The 16,750-nt window shown below is 36.2% G+C and overlaps 1 protein-coding gene across 1 annotated transcript in view; it reads right to left on the bottom strand.

Annotated features, from left to right (window-relative positions):
• Positions 1–465: 465 nt before the first annotated feature.
• LOC133043304 (solute carrier organic anion transporter family member 1B3-like) overlaps positions 466–16,750 on the bottom strand; it is a 60,738-nt gene continuing 44,453 nt past the window's right edge. The window contains exons 9-14 of the mRNA XM_061124132.1: positions 14,488–14,683; positions 10,593–10,758; positions 8,341–8,525; positions 5,609–5,673; positions 1,697–1,814; positions 466–661 (exon numbers count right to left, since the gene is read on the bottom strand). Of these exons, the coding sequence (XP_060980115.1) occupies positions 466–661; positions 1,697–1,814; positions 5,609–5,673; positions 8,341–8,525; positions 10,593–10,758; positions 14,488–14,683 (926 nt within the window). The remainder of the gene's footprint in view (positions 662–1,696; positions 1,815–5,608; positions 5,674–8,340; positions 8,526–10,592; positions 10,759–14,487; positions 14,684–16,750) is intronic.

Raw genomic sequence — 16,750 nt, 5'->3', positions numbered from 1 at the left:
ACTTAATTTATGAATGACAGATGTCATGATAGCGTAAGTCCTCCATTATAATAAACCTTAGGTTTGAATAACATGGTTCAAACTGGTTTATTTGTAAGGTATCAGGCTTTTCTCCATATTTAGACTACTAATTTCTCTCTTCCTTTTTCACCTATACCTATTTTCTAGTCACTAGTTTTATTGTACTACAATCATCTGAACAGATATTTTTCTTCTGTTACATATTAATTATAACTATCACCTTAAATTTGCATAGATCATGCATTCTAATCTTAACCACAAATGCATAGTCATATGTTAACAATGAATACTCCCATTTTTTTTCCCCCTTTGGTTTTGGCTCCATATAGTATAGACTGTGGAAATTGTCAGTGAAAAGACCAGGAACTACTCAAAAATAACATCCCACTCAATTAATACAATGTTATTTAAAAACACAGCAGCAGAAAAAGAAGTTTTTCTTCCCTAAATATGTGTTTCATGGTCCACTTTGGCATCATTAATTAATGGTCCTGAGTTTGCTTCATTCATGGCTTTTGTTTCATTTTCTGATGCCTTAATATCTTTCCCTTGGTATTTTTTCTTCATAGCAGAAATCAATACAACGAATAAAATAAGGGCTGGGAATTTTAAGCCTGTAGTCAAGCCAAAGAAAGTATGTCTGTGAAAAGAGAAAAAAGAATCCATGTATAAAACACTTTACATTGTTGCTCTCCAGTATGCAGAAGACCTTAAAAAATGATGCTTGAAATCTTATGTAGAAATACTGAAGTAGCGATTCCAATGACTCTTTTGATAGGAGCAGAAGAAACCTGTGATTATTTTTAAAGGAATGTTGACCCACAGAAGCCAAGGATGGTTCAAGATCTGCCCAAGTGCTATCCATAAAGTAAGGTGTGTTTGGAATGTTTAACTTTCTCAAAGACTGATTAGTTCATGTGTAATGAGAACAGATTATGAAGGAAATGAAGTGACTGTGAGATAATCAAATTGAATTCATTTAGATTGAACCAGGAGCCTATGTTTACTTTATAGGCTTATGGTCCACAAGATCCTTGTAGTCTACTGAAAATTTTTTACAACAACCACATAAAATTACCTAGCATGCATGATCTATTCCTGTGATTTTCAACTGGTCAAACATTAGAATCACCTGAGGGGATTTTAAAACCCTCATTCCCCAGGCCATACCCCCCAGACCAATTAAATAAAAATTGCTGAAGATGGGACACATAAATTAGAATTTTGAGGGGATTCCCTGGTGGTCCAGTGGTTGGGACTCTGTACTTTCACTGCTGAGGGTGTGGGTTCAATCCCTGTTTGAGGAGCTAAGATCCTGGCAAGCTGTGTGGTGCAGCCAGGGAAAAAAAAAAAAAAAGAAATGAGTATTTTTAAAAGTTCCTCAGGTGATTATAATGAGCAAGAAAAATTGATGACCTGGTAAGTTAGGAAGCTCTTGTCTCATAGTGTTGTTAACTAAATGTTGACAAACTTTATGCAAAAGATACTTTGAACAGTTATTAGGTTTAAATGAAGGTGAATAGAATCAATTTTTATAACTTTGAGCTATTTATAAAGTTTATTAAATGGTGGCTATAATTTTTAATACTGTTACTACACTGAAAATGATATCTCATTCTTTAGGAATAACAGAGTCAAAGAAAAAAAATAATGAAGTATATTTATGACAACTTACCCATATAACGAGGAATTATATATCCTGCAAGCCCCTTGCTTCCCATGGTTGTTGATGGACCACTTCATACAAGCTCTGTCAATCAGAGCCCCAAAATATATAGGAGCTGGAATTCCTCCTGTAACATCAGATGAGAAGATGTCAATGGAGGAGAATGTTTCAAACAAAACAGTGACATTCCACATTGATACATTTTGGATTCTGTAGAAGTTGAAAATTTTGGAGGACTCATCCATTGATTTGGTTTAACTCTACTTAAGAATCAAGATTACTGGGACTTTCCTGGTGTTCCAGTGGTTAGGACTTCGCCTTCCAATGCAAGGTGTGAGGGTTTGATTCCTAATCAGGGAGCTAAGATTTCACATGCATAAAAAAAAACTAAAAAAAGAAAAACAAACAAACAAAAAACTAAAGCATAAAGTAGGAGAGATATTGTAACAAATTCAATAAAGACTTACAAAAAAGCATAGTTATTTTTTTAAAAAAGATTCAAAATTATTAGGACTCTCCAAAGCCCAAATCACATACAATAGCAAAGGCATCTTTCATCTACCTTTACCATGCCAACACACATAGGGAAAAAACGAGATTACATGTCTTTACACTGTTCTTCTTATAATACCAATTAACTTAAGCCTGGTTGGCAAAAAGCAGAAAACTGTCAGTAAAACACAGAGGTTATGTTGGTCATATGTAATTTTTTTCTTAGACAAGGACAGCTGAAATAGAAGGAGTAGAGATATAACTTCACAGGGAAAGCAAAAAACTCTGCTCAAATGCAAAGACAGAAGCTGCAAAGACAGAAGATTTTCAACTTGATTTTTAAGCAAAATTTAAGGTGAATGCCAGGCTTTACTGGTGGATCAGTGGTAAAGAATGCACCTGCCAATGTAGGAGATGCAGTTTCAATCCCTGGGTCTAGAAGATCTCCTGGAGAAGGACATGGCAACCCACTCCCATATTCTTGCCTGGGAAGTCACATGGACAGAGAAGCCTGGCAGGCTACAGTCCATGGGATCACAAAAGGGTTGGATGTGACTTAGCAACTAAACAGCAAACAACAACAAGTCTCCTGGTTGTGCTTATTTCTTGCCTCAGGGCTCCACTCCCATCATCTCGGAGTCATTAGAGCCCACAATTCATGCATTTTCCCCTCTATTGATTGTGTTCATTTTTAATACCTCTTGAAGCAGCCTGGGCTATCCAAATTACAGGCTCTGGTGCTGAATTTTGTTTCTGTTAATGTTCTGATCATAATGATGTCGAGGTCTTCAGTGGTCTGTTACCTAACCGAGTTTTCACTTGTAGTGTATGGTCTTGCAGTTTTCGAGGCTTTTCAGGAACACTTTTGTTGTTTTATAGCGAAGTGCCCACTGCTCTTGTTGCTATTGTTTGGTCACTAAGTCATGTCTGACTCTTTGGCAACGCCATGGACTGTAGCCTGCCATGCTCCTCTGTCCATGGGATTTCCCAGGCAAGAGTGGGTTGCCATTTCCTTCTCCAGGGGATCTTTCCAACCCAGGGACTGAATCCATGTCTCCTGCTTGGCAGGCAGATTCTTTACCACTGAGCCACCTGTGAAGTCCATCTACCCTTGCTGCTATTTTAATAAACTCTGAGATTGACTCCTAGATCTAAGCAGTGGTAATGTGACCAAAAGTTTAGAGATATGCTGATTTTCAACTTCTATATTGTTACATAAAAATGATAGTGATTCATAGTTTACACTTTTGGAAATTCCATTTACTTATGAAGTGAAGTGAAGTGAATGTCACTCAGTTGTGTCTGACTCTTTGTGACCCCACGGACTATAGAGTCAATGGAATTTTCCAGGCCAGGATACTGAAGTGGGGAGTCTTTCCCTTCTCCAGGGGATCTTCCCAACCCAGGAATCAAACCCAGGTCCCCTGCATTGCAGGCGGATTCTATCAACTGAGCCACAAGGGAAGCACATTTACTTATAGTCAGTCTCAATTTGAGACTTAGAATGAGAAAACTCAGAATGTCAAGGAACATCTTTGTCTGAGACAAAGATACCTGATGAAAATTGGTACTGAGAAACCAGGATTAGGAATTCTCAGGTTTTCACAAATCAAAGCCACCCTTTGTAAAATGAAAAATCAATTCAATTCAGTCGCTCAGTCATGTCCGATTCTTTGTGATCCTATAGACTGCCGCACGCCAGGCCTCCCTGCCCATCACCAACTCCCAGAGTTTACTCAAACTAATGACCACTGAGTTGGTGATACCATCCAGTCATCTCATGCTCTGTCGTCCCCTCCTCCTCCTGCCTTCAATCTTTCCCAGCATCAGGGTCTTTTCCAATGAGGCAATTCTTTGCATCAGGTGGCCAAAGTATTGGAATTTCAGCTTCAACATCAGTCCCTCCAATGAATGTTCAGGACTGATCTCCTTTAGGATGGACTGGTTGGATCTCCTTGCAGTCCAGGGACTCTCAAGAGGCTTCTCCAGCACCACAGTTCAAAAGCATCAGTTCTTCGGCACTCAGCTTTCTTTATAGTCCAACTCTCACATTCATACATGACTACTGGAAAAACCATAGCCTTGACTAGATGGAAGTTTGTTGGCAAATTAATGTCTCTGCTTTTAAACATGCTGTCTAGGTTGGTCATAACTTTCCTTCCAAGGAGTAAGTGTCTTTTAATTTCATGGCTGCAGTCACCATCTGCAGTGATTTTGGAGCCCCCCAAAATAAAGTCTGTCACTGTTTCCACTGTTTCCTCATCTATTTGCCATGAAATGATGGGACCAGATGCCATGATCTTGGCTTTCTGAGTCTTGAGTTTTAAGCCAACTTTTTCACTCTCCTCTTTCACTTTCATCAAGAGGCTCTTTAGTTCTTCTTCACTTTCTGCCATAAGGATGGTGTCATCTGCATATTTGAGGTTATTGATATTTCTCTCTGCAGTCTTGATTCCAGCTTGTGGTTCATCTAGCCCAGCATTTCTCATGATGTACTCTGCATATAAGTTAAATAAGCAGGGTGACAGTGTACAGCCTTGACGTACTCCTTTCCCTATTCAGAACCAGTCTGTTGTTTCATGTCCAGTTCTAACAGTTGCTTCCTGACCTGCATACAGATTTTTCAAGAGGCAGGTAATGTGGTCTGGTATTCCCATCTCTTTAAGAAAAATATATGCCAACAATTTATTTTTCCGATTTAATAAAGTCACAGAATATTTCAGGGTCTGATGTACTCCCTGGAGTTGTTTTGCAGATATCATAACTGCTCCAAAAGGGAAAAGCAGAAACTTCAGAGTTGGTTTTGGGATATGAGTCTGCCTTCTCTCCAGATTGCTGGCTTTTTTGATTAAAGCAACTTTCCTTTCTATCAACACTTGCCTCTGGAGTTTTGACTGGAGTATTGACTTTTTAGCAGGCAGCAGCCAAACCTGAGTTCAGTTAACACCCATTCCCTTTTGCATTTTAAATTTCTAATAAAGTTTAGCAGCTTCTGCTTTAAAGAACTAGTCAGTGGGACTGTGAAAGTCTGCATTTGTTGTTTGGCATGATCTGTGGGCCTTTGGAGCTGTTTTGAACATTAAGCCCCTCAGTGTATAAGGACAGCTCTCCACTCTGCATATGGGAAGAAATATCCCTACATCTTAAGTTAAAAATCTTTGGAGACCACTGATTCTTGTTTTAGAAAGAATATAGTACAAGCGCAATGATGCCTTATTCTTACAGATTGATTTTACATAGAATTGACAATCAAATTTTCTTTTAGGTCATTTAGTTCTCCTTTATCTCATTATTTTTCATTTACCACAAAGATACAAATAATTTTTACTTATACCTTTAAAAAACTTTCTTACAATTAGAAATCAATTACATTTAGTCTTTGACATGAAAAATTGTATCTGGAATTTAGCATCTACATATTTATCATACCTAGTGTTCGAATAGTTAGTGAATGGAAACCCATGGCAAGTGATTTCAGTTCAGGTTCAACATTTCTGAAATAAGATAAAGGTAAAGAAACATTAAACATCCATACAATACCAAACTGAGTTAATATTAAAGCATTTTTCAATGTTATTCTTTATGACTGAATGAAAACCCTCAAGTGAAGCATTGACATTATTTAGTTATATTTTCAGTTGTTTTAGAAGGCAAACATCTGAATGACATTAATAGTTATTATTCCTTTACTTATTCAATGTGTTACAAGTTCAAGACAGTTTTACAAACATTTTCATGCTTTATCTTTAGGAAATCCTGAGATAGTGGTTGAAATAGAATTTATGATATCTATGAAAACAATAATTTCATGTAATCTATTTAGTTGACATAGGCCAAATGAGAAAGCAAATATGTTTATGTAGGTTTTTAGACTGAGTGGAATTCTTTTTTGTACCTTCTTTCTATCATTGCTGTTAACAGAAAAGTTAACTAATATGTTTCATAAACAACAAAATATAACCAGGAAGATAAAAAAAGTTATCTATATTCTAGTGTCTAGTATATTTAAATGTCATTTTAAAGGTAGTAAGTACATATTTATCCTTTCTTAAAAATTAACTCAGTCTTGCATTTAGAAAGTTCTTTCCACAATTCCATTTTTCTATGTTCAGTTAGCTAATGACATGACCATCTCTGATACAGTGAGGGACTAAGGGTCAAAAATTCTGTTTTTACCGAAATATTGATTTAACTGATACAAAGGCTTATTTTTTCTTGGTTTGAATGACTATATTTATTCAGAGATAAACTTTGTCCTTCAACAAACCTTTGCCAAGTTCCTCCTACGAGATTCTATGCTAGTCTTTGTTCTTGATAATAAAGAGATAAATCATAGTTTCATAGTAACTAGATGCCTTTGTTATTGGTTAGTCACTAAACAATGTGTCTGACACTTTGCAACTCCATTGACTGTAGCCCACCAGGCTTCTCTGACATGAGATTTCCCAGGCAAGAATACTGGAGTGGTAACCCATTTCCTTCCCCAGGGGATTTTCCAGACCCAGGGATTGAACCCATATCTCCTGCATTGGCAGGTGGGTTCTTTACCACTGAGCCATCAGTGAAGTCCAACTAGATGCCTTTGGTAAGTCATTTAGCCTCGCTTGGCCGTAGTTTCCTTATTTTCTTAGTAGACTTATCTTGTATGTTTTGAGGATCCAACATAGTGAGCTAGCCCTCCAATCCTCCATTTTCTTTACACAAAATTGTCTGTTAAGTCTTTTAGGAGTGCTACTGTTAAGTGAGATTCTCAAAAGTATCCAAGAAAGCTTATAAAAATAGACAATATAAAAATTAAATTAAGCACAGCATAATAAAAATTAAACACAGCAGAGTTATTTATTAAAAGAGAAAATGAATTGAAAGGGGTTTTCATCTGCTTTTTCAAAAGACAGGGACACTTCCAATTAGCTGAACTGAGGACTCACAACAATGTACCTGAGGGCAGTGAAGTCATGCTAGCATGCAGAGGATGTCATGCTACTCAAGGAGGTGGTTTCTTCCCTGGGGACATAGTCATGAGGGAACCAGCCGTGAGAGTTAACTAGTGCATTTAGCTGTCTCTCATGAATATCAGAATTTTTAAAAAGGGCTTTTGGAAAGAGAGAGAATGCAGTTTGGGCTGAGCTCTCTGTAACAAGTGCCTGAAGAGTTAATTTTCATTGCTGTTGATTTCGTAAAGGGTGCTTTTGGCATGCATGCCGGATACAATAGAGGCAAAATTGAGATATTTGTTATCAACTTGTATTTTTACCCAAGGAGTGGGATAGTGGGCAGGAGAATTGAGGGGACTTGGAGATTGAGATAGTATCTTCCTGCAAGGGGGCTTGAAATCTTAGACAGCTCAGTGGAAATGATAGATTTATGTGTTACAGTCACACACACACACACACACACACACACACACACACACTAATGATCACAGACACTCCTACATCCACATGCACACACACTCACAGACCCCCATGCTCACACTTACATGCATGATCTCATGCATACACACATAATTATCACGTAAAATATTGTTCACTGCAGTGTGAGTCCTACATCAATCTGTACGGGAACAGGTACTTTAGGTATTTTATTCACCATGAATTATTCTTCACCAAATGTGGTTTAAATATTTGCCTAATCAATGAAGAAAGGAATCAATTCTGCTCATATGTGTTTCTTTTCTCTATGAGGGTATTGGAGAGACTAGGTCAAAAGCCATTCTTTTGGCTAGGATTAAAAACTTTGGAATATCATAGACTGTTTATATTAGTTTGTCTGTCTGGTTCCCAAATTTTTTAAGAAGAAATGAATAGGTGATTCACTCTAAGAGGCATCTTAAAATGAAAATTAGAAGTTCTTTTAGAATCACAACAGGATTCTTCCACATTGAGGCAGTTGTCAATCAGTCTCTGTCTTAAAATTCTTATTAAGAGAAGAAATTTTGTAGTGGAGATCAAATTTTGTAGAGTTTGTAGTGGAAGAATCCAAGGCAAAATTATTAATAATTATGGCAGTGAAGTATCACAGTAATTCTAAATACACTCAGAAAATTTAAATGTTACAAAATCTGAATTTGGTTTCCAAATATATTATGGAAAAATATGTACATTATTAGGTTTGTTTATAGGCTAATATACATAAAACCCCTTTTAAAAAGATGTACTCACTTAAAAATCAGCATGATAGTTGAGGTGCTTCCCAGTGCAGCAGAAAAAAGGATAAGTATTTGTGCTACTGTGTAAATATAAAATTTTCTCTTACAGTCATCACTTTTCGGACATTCACCCAACTTCATCGAGTTATTTTTGCTCTGGAAACCATTTTCTTCCACACAACTACAGTTATGAAACACCTAAAAAATAGTTTTTGAAATATTACAGAATATATTTGCAAAATATGACTGGGCTATAAATATATTCCATTATATTTAAAGACATCTCACTCATTTAAGTTAAAATATTTACAGTTTTAAAGAAAACATTCTAACAATGTGAAAGGCATAATAGTTTTCTGGATTATTTTATTAACTTTTCAGTCATCCCTAAATTAAAAATTAGGAAACAGTAGAAAAAAGTAATGTCTAGAATTCTGTAAATAATTTTCTCATTAATATGAAATTTTAGAATATTTCTCTACTACTCACTTTTATTTTCTATAGCATACTTGCTCTCTTTAACAATTTCTATGATGTGGGACAACCCCTGGGTAGGAACTGTCTAGGGAATCCAGAAAATATAGTAGTTTTGGAGGGGCCAAACCCAGGACTAAGTCCACCCACTAGAATGGAGCAGAGTCCAGGCAAAAGGAACCCGGCAGAGATGCTAGAATTATGCTTTGGCCAGCAAACACACCATTCGATTGCATAATGACAGATTCTAGGATAAATAATGCCATTACCCAAAAGGTTCAGCACAGCAAAATACCCTAAAAGTTAGGGCTCAGCAGGAGAAAATTTAGGAACAAATGATTTTTAGAGACTTACTTTAGCAGGCAATTTATGTAGCTAGATGGCCTTAATAAATTCTTTTCTGAGTCTAAGCTAAATCAAAGTTTAAGGGAAGTTTGAACCCATTAATGCCAAAGACAAAATATTGAGGGAGGAACTGAGGAAGAATTTGAGTTGATACTTATTTGATGACCGAGTTTTACCTTTTTACTAAGTACAGTATGGAGAAGCTTTTTATATAGCAAGCCTATTGGTCAATAAAACCAAACTTAGGTACAAAGAACATTACTTTAAGTGATTAAGAAGGGATGACATATTACTAAGAATTTGGTAAAAGAACTCCCCAGTGGTCCCCAAATGATAAAATCATTGCTAGTTTTAAGATATTTCCATAGTAGACAGAGCTCTCTTTAGGATTCTAACATTATGTCGCTTCCAGTCCTTCACTCATGGACATGGTGGAACAATATATTAAAAGGGGAACTCTTAGTGAAAGGCACTATAGCCATAAATATGAGATATGGTTTTTAAAGTATAGTCTTTGGGGAATTTTTGTGCAAATTTATGTTTCAGCTTCAAAGAATCTAGATTATTCAAAGTTATTGGTGCCATTCATTAATGCAATTAGCATGACTATGAACAATAAAAATGATGGAAAAAGTTTGAAAAGCAAAGACAGAAGGATGTGGTAGAGAGCAATGATCATATTGGATGATATTGCTAACACTGGTGATAGGAAAAGGGCCCAGGAAATGAGATATTCAGTGGATTGGAAGTGGAATGGATAACACCATGGGTGATGCTCAGCTGTTGGAAGTTACCTAGAGGATTGGGAAGAACTCATAAATTGTATGGAAGGGGATATTTTTAGTGAAGAAGGCAGTGGCATTCCTACGGAAGATGTTAGCAATAGGTAAACAGAGTATTGTTACCTTGGATAGGAGAAGTGCCAGCTTTGGAAAAAAATCGAAATTAGAAGTCAAAAATTGGACAGTCAAGTGAGCAAGAAGCCTTAATCAATTTCTTGGGAAGTCAAAGGATATTGAGCTTAGAGATAAGCTCGCTAGAATCTATATGCAAGACCGCACATAAATGGCTGTTTATCTAGGTTGACAAGGGATTGGCTCAAGACTTCCGCTTAGCATCTGAAGAGTAGAGCATCTCCAACCTAATGGAAATCATATCCTTTAGTCAAATGATGTGCTTCCTAAAGATCTAAGTGTTCTTAAATTTCAAAAGGCCATAGTCTTATAAACACAAGAAGAAAAAGTGGGAGTAATCTTCTGAGAATTCAAGCCACTTTGTTTACATATTACAGCCATCACAATGACAAGCAATAATGGGAATCTTTTTCTATCTCTTTACTGGGGACCTTAGTTGTGAAAACATTTGATATGTCATTATCAAAGTTTAGTAAGTTATATCAAATCTGCAACTTTGATTAAGGAGAAGAAAGTAAAAACTAATACTCACAATAGACTTTTTGCTGCCACTTGAAGACGTACATCCTGCTAAACAAGGTGATATGTAAGTTATTCCATTGCTCCCACAGAGTGGTTCCCATTGACTTGGATCACAATTGCAGTCTGAGTTACAATAAGAAAGTGGTACATTTAGATGTGATGCCACTGGAGTATTTCTGGAAATATATGATAGACATGTATCAGAGAGAGAAGAAAAAGGGGAAGGAGGAAAAAAAGATGAGGAGGAGAAAAAGAGAAGGAAAGGGAAAGGAAGAGAGAGGAAGAGGTGAGGAGGAATAATGGAAAGTGCTGTCTTTAAATTAGAGAAATTTTGCTTTTGCTTTCCCAAAATGACAAAGTTTATTTTTGGTGCTTATTAACTTTTTCACCTTTTATGGCTACCCAGACACTATTTATTATGTAGAAAAAGTAAAACATAAAAAAGAGACCAAAGAGGGTAGGTCTTTACCAGGCTTTTAAAAATTACTAAAAAAATCACTTCCTTTTTCTGACAATAATTCTGTTCAGTAGGGTCATGGCATTAGGCTAAGGTTCTTCCCAGCTCACTGTAAAGTCCCATGAATCTGTGAATATTACTCAATTAGTTTGAATTTTAAAATCTATACTTTACAGAAGAAAATAATTCAACATGGACAAAGGAGAATACTTAAGAATCACTTTTTTAAAATCAAGAGCAATATAATCAATTGAGAGAGACTAGAAAAGCTTCATAAGGAACTACAACAAATTTTATAATAATTTACTGTAAAACATAGTTGTGCTTATGAAATATAATCTTATGGCTATATTTATAAAACAAACTATTTGCACAATTAACTTTCTGACTACAGATTTTTTTGAAAAATTCTTGTTTTTGGTAAAAATCTTAATAAATTATCTTTGAATGAGAAAATAATTTTCCAAAGAAAGAAAGAGGTAGACTCAGAAATTCTGTAATCAATAATTTTACTAAAAGCATCTAATGTCTAATCCTGCTTGGAGACATATAACAGATGGGGAGTAATTTAGCATAATGATTAATAACCTAGTCCAGACATTGCAATTAGATAGTCCTGTGTTCCCATTAGGTCTGCCACCTCCTAACAATGTGACTTCACTTTCTAAAATCAGTTTTGCCATTTCTAAGTCATAAATCCTCATAGAAATTTGTTTTGGAAAAGTATTAGTTTAACTGTTCTCAAACTTTCTGTTCTCAGCAGTATTTTCACTCTTGAAAAGTATTGAGGATCCTAAAGGTTTTTTCTTCAAGTGGGTTCTATTTAGTGATATATATGTACATCACATATATATACACTACTAGAGATTAACAGCAGTAAAAAATTAATACATGAGAATGCACAAGTGCACACATCTTTAGCCATCAGACTGATATTATTATCACATATCTTGTAGCCTTAGAAAATATCACTATACAAGCACTGGAAAGTCCAGCACTCTGTAATATCCTAAACGGGAAAAGAATTTTGAAAAGAATAAATACACATGTATGTGTGTCTGAATCACTTTGCTATACACCTGAAACTAACACAACTAACTAATACGTGATTGTTAATCACCTATACTCCAATATAAGATAAAAATTAAAACAGAAAACATCACTAGATACTCATGAGAAAATGAAAAAAGCAAACACTATCTTGTATTAGTATGAAAATAGTTTAGAATTTGTTGGCCTTCTGATAAAGTCTATAGGTTTCAGACCACATTCTGAGAAAAGTGAAAGTGAAGTCTCTCAGTCATCTCTGACTCTTTGCAGCCCCATGGACTGTAGCCTACCAGGCTCCTCCTTCCATGGGATTTTCCAGGCAAGAGTACTGGAGTGGGTTGCCATTTCCTTCTCCAGAGTATCTTCCTGACCCAGGGATCAAACCCAGGTCTCCCACATTGTAAGCAGGACGCTTTACTGTCTGAGCTACCACCTCTGCACTAAGTCACACTTTAAAAATGCACCCCAGTGACTAGCACTTCGTAAACGTTGCATATATACATTCTGTTAATAGTCATCACTAGACAATTAGTTTCATGAGGGCGCTGGTATATCCTGTAAATCTTCTTGACCTTTAAGGAGGCACTTAGTGCAATTTTACCGAATTAAAAATCACACAGAAGTCTAGCTGCCTTCTTTGACTAGATAGCACTGTTACTGAACTGTTTTCAGGGAATTGACTTTAGGTTAAAACCTATATGCTTGTGATGTGTGAAGTAGCACCATTCTGGAGTCACTGATTGGTTTCAAACAAGTCAAAGTTTCTCCAGGTCTCAACTAGAAAAGGAAGAAGATATAAGAGGGTTGGGTTGTGTAATCTCCAGGGTTCTTTCCCCCCTAAAGTTCAATGTTCTAGGTACTCTGTATTTTGATTTACCAGAGTGAATGATAATTGATAGGAATATTCAACAACAAAAAAGATGAGGACAGAGTGGGGAGATAATTCAAGATTAAGTTGGCAAGCCTCCAAGAATAAGATGATGTTAAGTGAATGTGGGAAGGTTCAAATGGACACCTTTTAAGATCCAGAGTTTAAAAGCTCAAAGCCAGCAATAAGCAGTGCTAAGAACCATGGTTACTAAACTGTGAACCAGGGATCTTTACTTGTTACTTGGTGTGAACTTTCCTAAACCAAAATTGTTGGTTATATTCAGGAGATGACAACAAATCTTCATAGGATCAGAAAGTACATTTGGTAGGGGCCAGAGGTTTGGGGTGGAGGGCATGGGGAGAGGCAATGGGGAATTAGCGTTTAATGGGGACAGAGTTTCAGTTTAGGAAGGTTAAAAATTCAGGAGATGGATTTTGGTGAGATTTGTACAGCAATATGAATGTACTTAGTAGGCACTGAACTGTACAGCTAAATATGGTTAAAATAGTGTGTTTTACACCATGTAATGTTTACCACAATAAACAAACAAAAAAAGCTGCAGAAAGAAGCGTGCCCTTGATTTGGGGTAGAGATCATAGTCCTGGTGGCTCAGATGGTAAAGAATCTACCTTCAAATCGGGAGACCCAGGTTTGATCCCTGGGTTGGGAAGATCCCTTGGAGAATGGAATGGCAACCCACTCCAGCATTCTTACCTGGAAAATTCCATGGACAGAGGAACCTGGTGGGCTAGAGTTCATGGGGTCACAAAGAATTGGACACAGCTAACACTTCCACTTTTCACTGTAGTACTAGGTATACTGCACAATGTATGATAATAATGAAAAGTAGAAGTTTTATAGGCCTAATATGCTATTATATGTAAAGAATATCAATTCTAGTGCTAATAAAGATAATACCAGAAAACATAATAGGTGTACAGAAAAGGAGAACTCAGCACAATGTAAGGGTTTTCTTATAAAGATAATTGTTAAACATCAAAATTAACTGCAGATAAAGATTGTTCAGTCACTTTTGGAAAATGTCATTTATGTTTCTCTCATAAGTCAGCCAAGACCATACTGGTTAGGACTAAGAGTTTTGGAGTCAAAACCTTAAGATTTGAGTCAGAATCATATAATCTGTGTCTCTCTCTAAGTTTTGCTCTTTTTATCTATAAAATAGTGACAAAAGTACCTATCATTCATTGTAAACACTCCATAAGTAATAACTATTACTATTACAGACTATATAGCTTTTCTTTTGTTTATCTATTTTTTAAAGAATTTTATTTTATATTGGAGTACAGTTGATTAACAATGATTGTTATAATTTTTCTTTAAGGAGGGAAAAAAAGGATCTTAGGAAATGAATCTTTTGAGATCTTAAGAAATGTTTTAAGAATTTATAAATTGACATTCCTCTCAGCTTAAAGTTTAGTAAAAATTGGTATCTGCCTTGCTTTTCTTACATTTTCTTACATTAAATAGCTTATATACTGTTCAATTGATATATTGATATATACAAACCCATCATAGGTCAGGGTTAGTCCAGCAACTGATTTGTTTTCACAGATTAGTGCAAAGTTTGATAGATGAAATAGGAAGGACATCAAATGGGCACAAAGTGCAAATTTGGCAATTCCAACCAAGGTAAATTTGAACTTTTTAACAATAAATCCTCCTGTAAACATTCCAGCTGCCAAAGATGGTATGGTTATGAATCCTAGAAGTAAGAGAAAAAAAAATGTAATTATGTAATTATATAAATATGGTTATCACAAATGTCTTCATGTGTGAAATGCTATCTATCAACCAAATTAATCCAATCTTACTACTTCTTAAACAGAAGACTGACAGTCTAGGATGGAGGTAGAGGACTAGTGTACCATGTGGAAGAGACAAAAATAATTTTTCCCTGCCAACACTAAAGGTTTAGCTTCCCAGTAGCAAAAGTCAGTGACTGAGAATATTTGTATATCTGAACATATTGTTTCTATAAGGTACTTTTTGTTCTCTCCCTGGAAAACTACAACGAAGTATCATCTTCCTGATTTTGAGACTTTTATCCTATCACCTAAATCCTATCTATTTCTTTAAACGAGGACATATTTCTTTAAAATGAGGATTCCCTATCCTTAAAAACTTACTATAAAATTTCTCAGTACTTTAGATTTGAATACTTAATTAATATCTCTTCTTTATTCATCTAAACACACATATGCCCTGAGGTAATAAACAGGCCTATATGTGATATCACTAATAACTGATTCCCCTTGTAACTTTCATTTCATAGTCCTGCATGATTTGTTAAAGATGAAGATTCTCTAACAAAAAAATTAGGCTGAGAACCTTGTTAGGAGTTAAAATTATAGTTTTAAGTTCTCCAAAATTACTGCAGATGGTGATTGCAGCCATGAAATTAAAAGACACTTACTCCTTGGAAGGAAAGTTACGACCAACCTAGAGAGCATATTAAAAAGCAGAGACATTACTTTGCCAACAAAGGTCCATCTAGTCAAAGCTATGGTTTTTCCAGTAGTCATGCATGAATGTGAGAGTTGGACTATAAAGAAAGCTGAGCACAGAAGAACTGATGCTTTGAACTGTGGTGTTGCAGAAGACTCTTGAGAGTCCCTTGGGCTGCAAGGAGATCCAACCAGCCCATCCTAAAGGAGATCAGTCCTGGGTGTTCATTGGAAGGACTGATGCTGAAGCTGAAACTCCAGTACTTTGGCCACCTCATGCGAAGAGCTGATTCATTTGAAAAGACCCTGATCCTGGGAAAGATTGACGGCAGGAGGAGAAGCGGACGACAGAGGATGAGATGGTTGGATGGCATCACCGACTCGATGGACATGAGTTTGGGTGAACTCCAGAAGTTGGTGATGGACAGGGAGGCCTGGCGTGCTGCGGTTCATGGGGTCGCAAAGAGTCGGACATGACTGAGCAACTGAACTGAACTGAAGTTCAATAAGAACATCATAAACAATTATTATTTTCTTGTTTACTTATGACCTGTTTATATACCTCTTTTCTTTCATTTATTTTTATTAGTTGGAGGCTAATTACTTCACAACATTGGAAGTAATGTTGTGAAGTTGTGAACCCACAACATTGGGTTTTGTCATACATTGACATGAATCGGCCATGGAGTTACATGTATATATACCTCTTGATAAATATAGCTTTAACTTATCAAATATTAAGTTTCTACAAAGAGCTGGGCTCTATACTGGGTATCTACTGCTCTTCAGAATCTTATATTGGAGGTGTTGCTCTTTTAGTCACTAAGTTGTGTCCTACTCTTACAGCCCCATGAACTATAGCTCACCAGGCTCCTCTGGGATTCTCCAAGCAAGAATATAGGAGTGGATTGCCATTTCCTTCTCCAGGGGACCTTCCTGACCCAGGGATTGAACCTGTGTCTTCTGCATTGGCAAGTAGATTCTTTACTGCTGAGCCACCAGCAAAGACTATACTGTGGGTAGGGAAAGAATAATATGAGGAAACCTTTCTTTCATAAACAAGCCTTCATGTATCTTTGGAAATAGATACTGTAGCTCCCCACCCCCCAAAAAACTCTCTAAAATATGATATTTTTGTTTTGAATCATGTAGATATCAACGATGTGTTTACATTGATTTTTCTTTTGGAAACAACAATGTCCTATTTTTATAAGTATTTGGGTCCTAATTCAAAGTTCATGAATGATGGGAGTATAATAGTCACATTATGAAAGGATTTGCCTCACAATCTCAGCACTAGATTGTAAGATCCAGTTATACAGATA

The sequence above is a fragment of the Dama dama genome, chromosome 22 (assembly GCF_033118175.1).
Source record: "Dama dama isolate Ldn47 chromosome 22, ASM3311817v1, whole genome shotgun sequence".
NCBI classification, from domain to species: domain Eukaryota; kingdom Metazoa; phylum Chordata; class Mammalia; order Artiodactyla; family Cervidae; genus Dama; species Dama dama.
The sequence above is the reverse complement of the archived record's forward strand: the minus strand, read 5'-3'. Positions and strand labels throughout refer to the sequence as shown.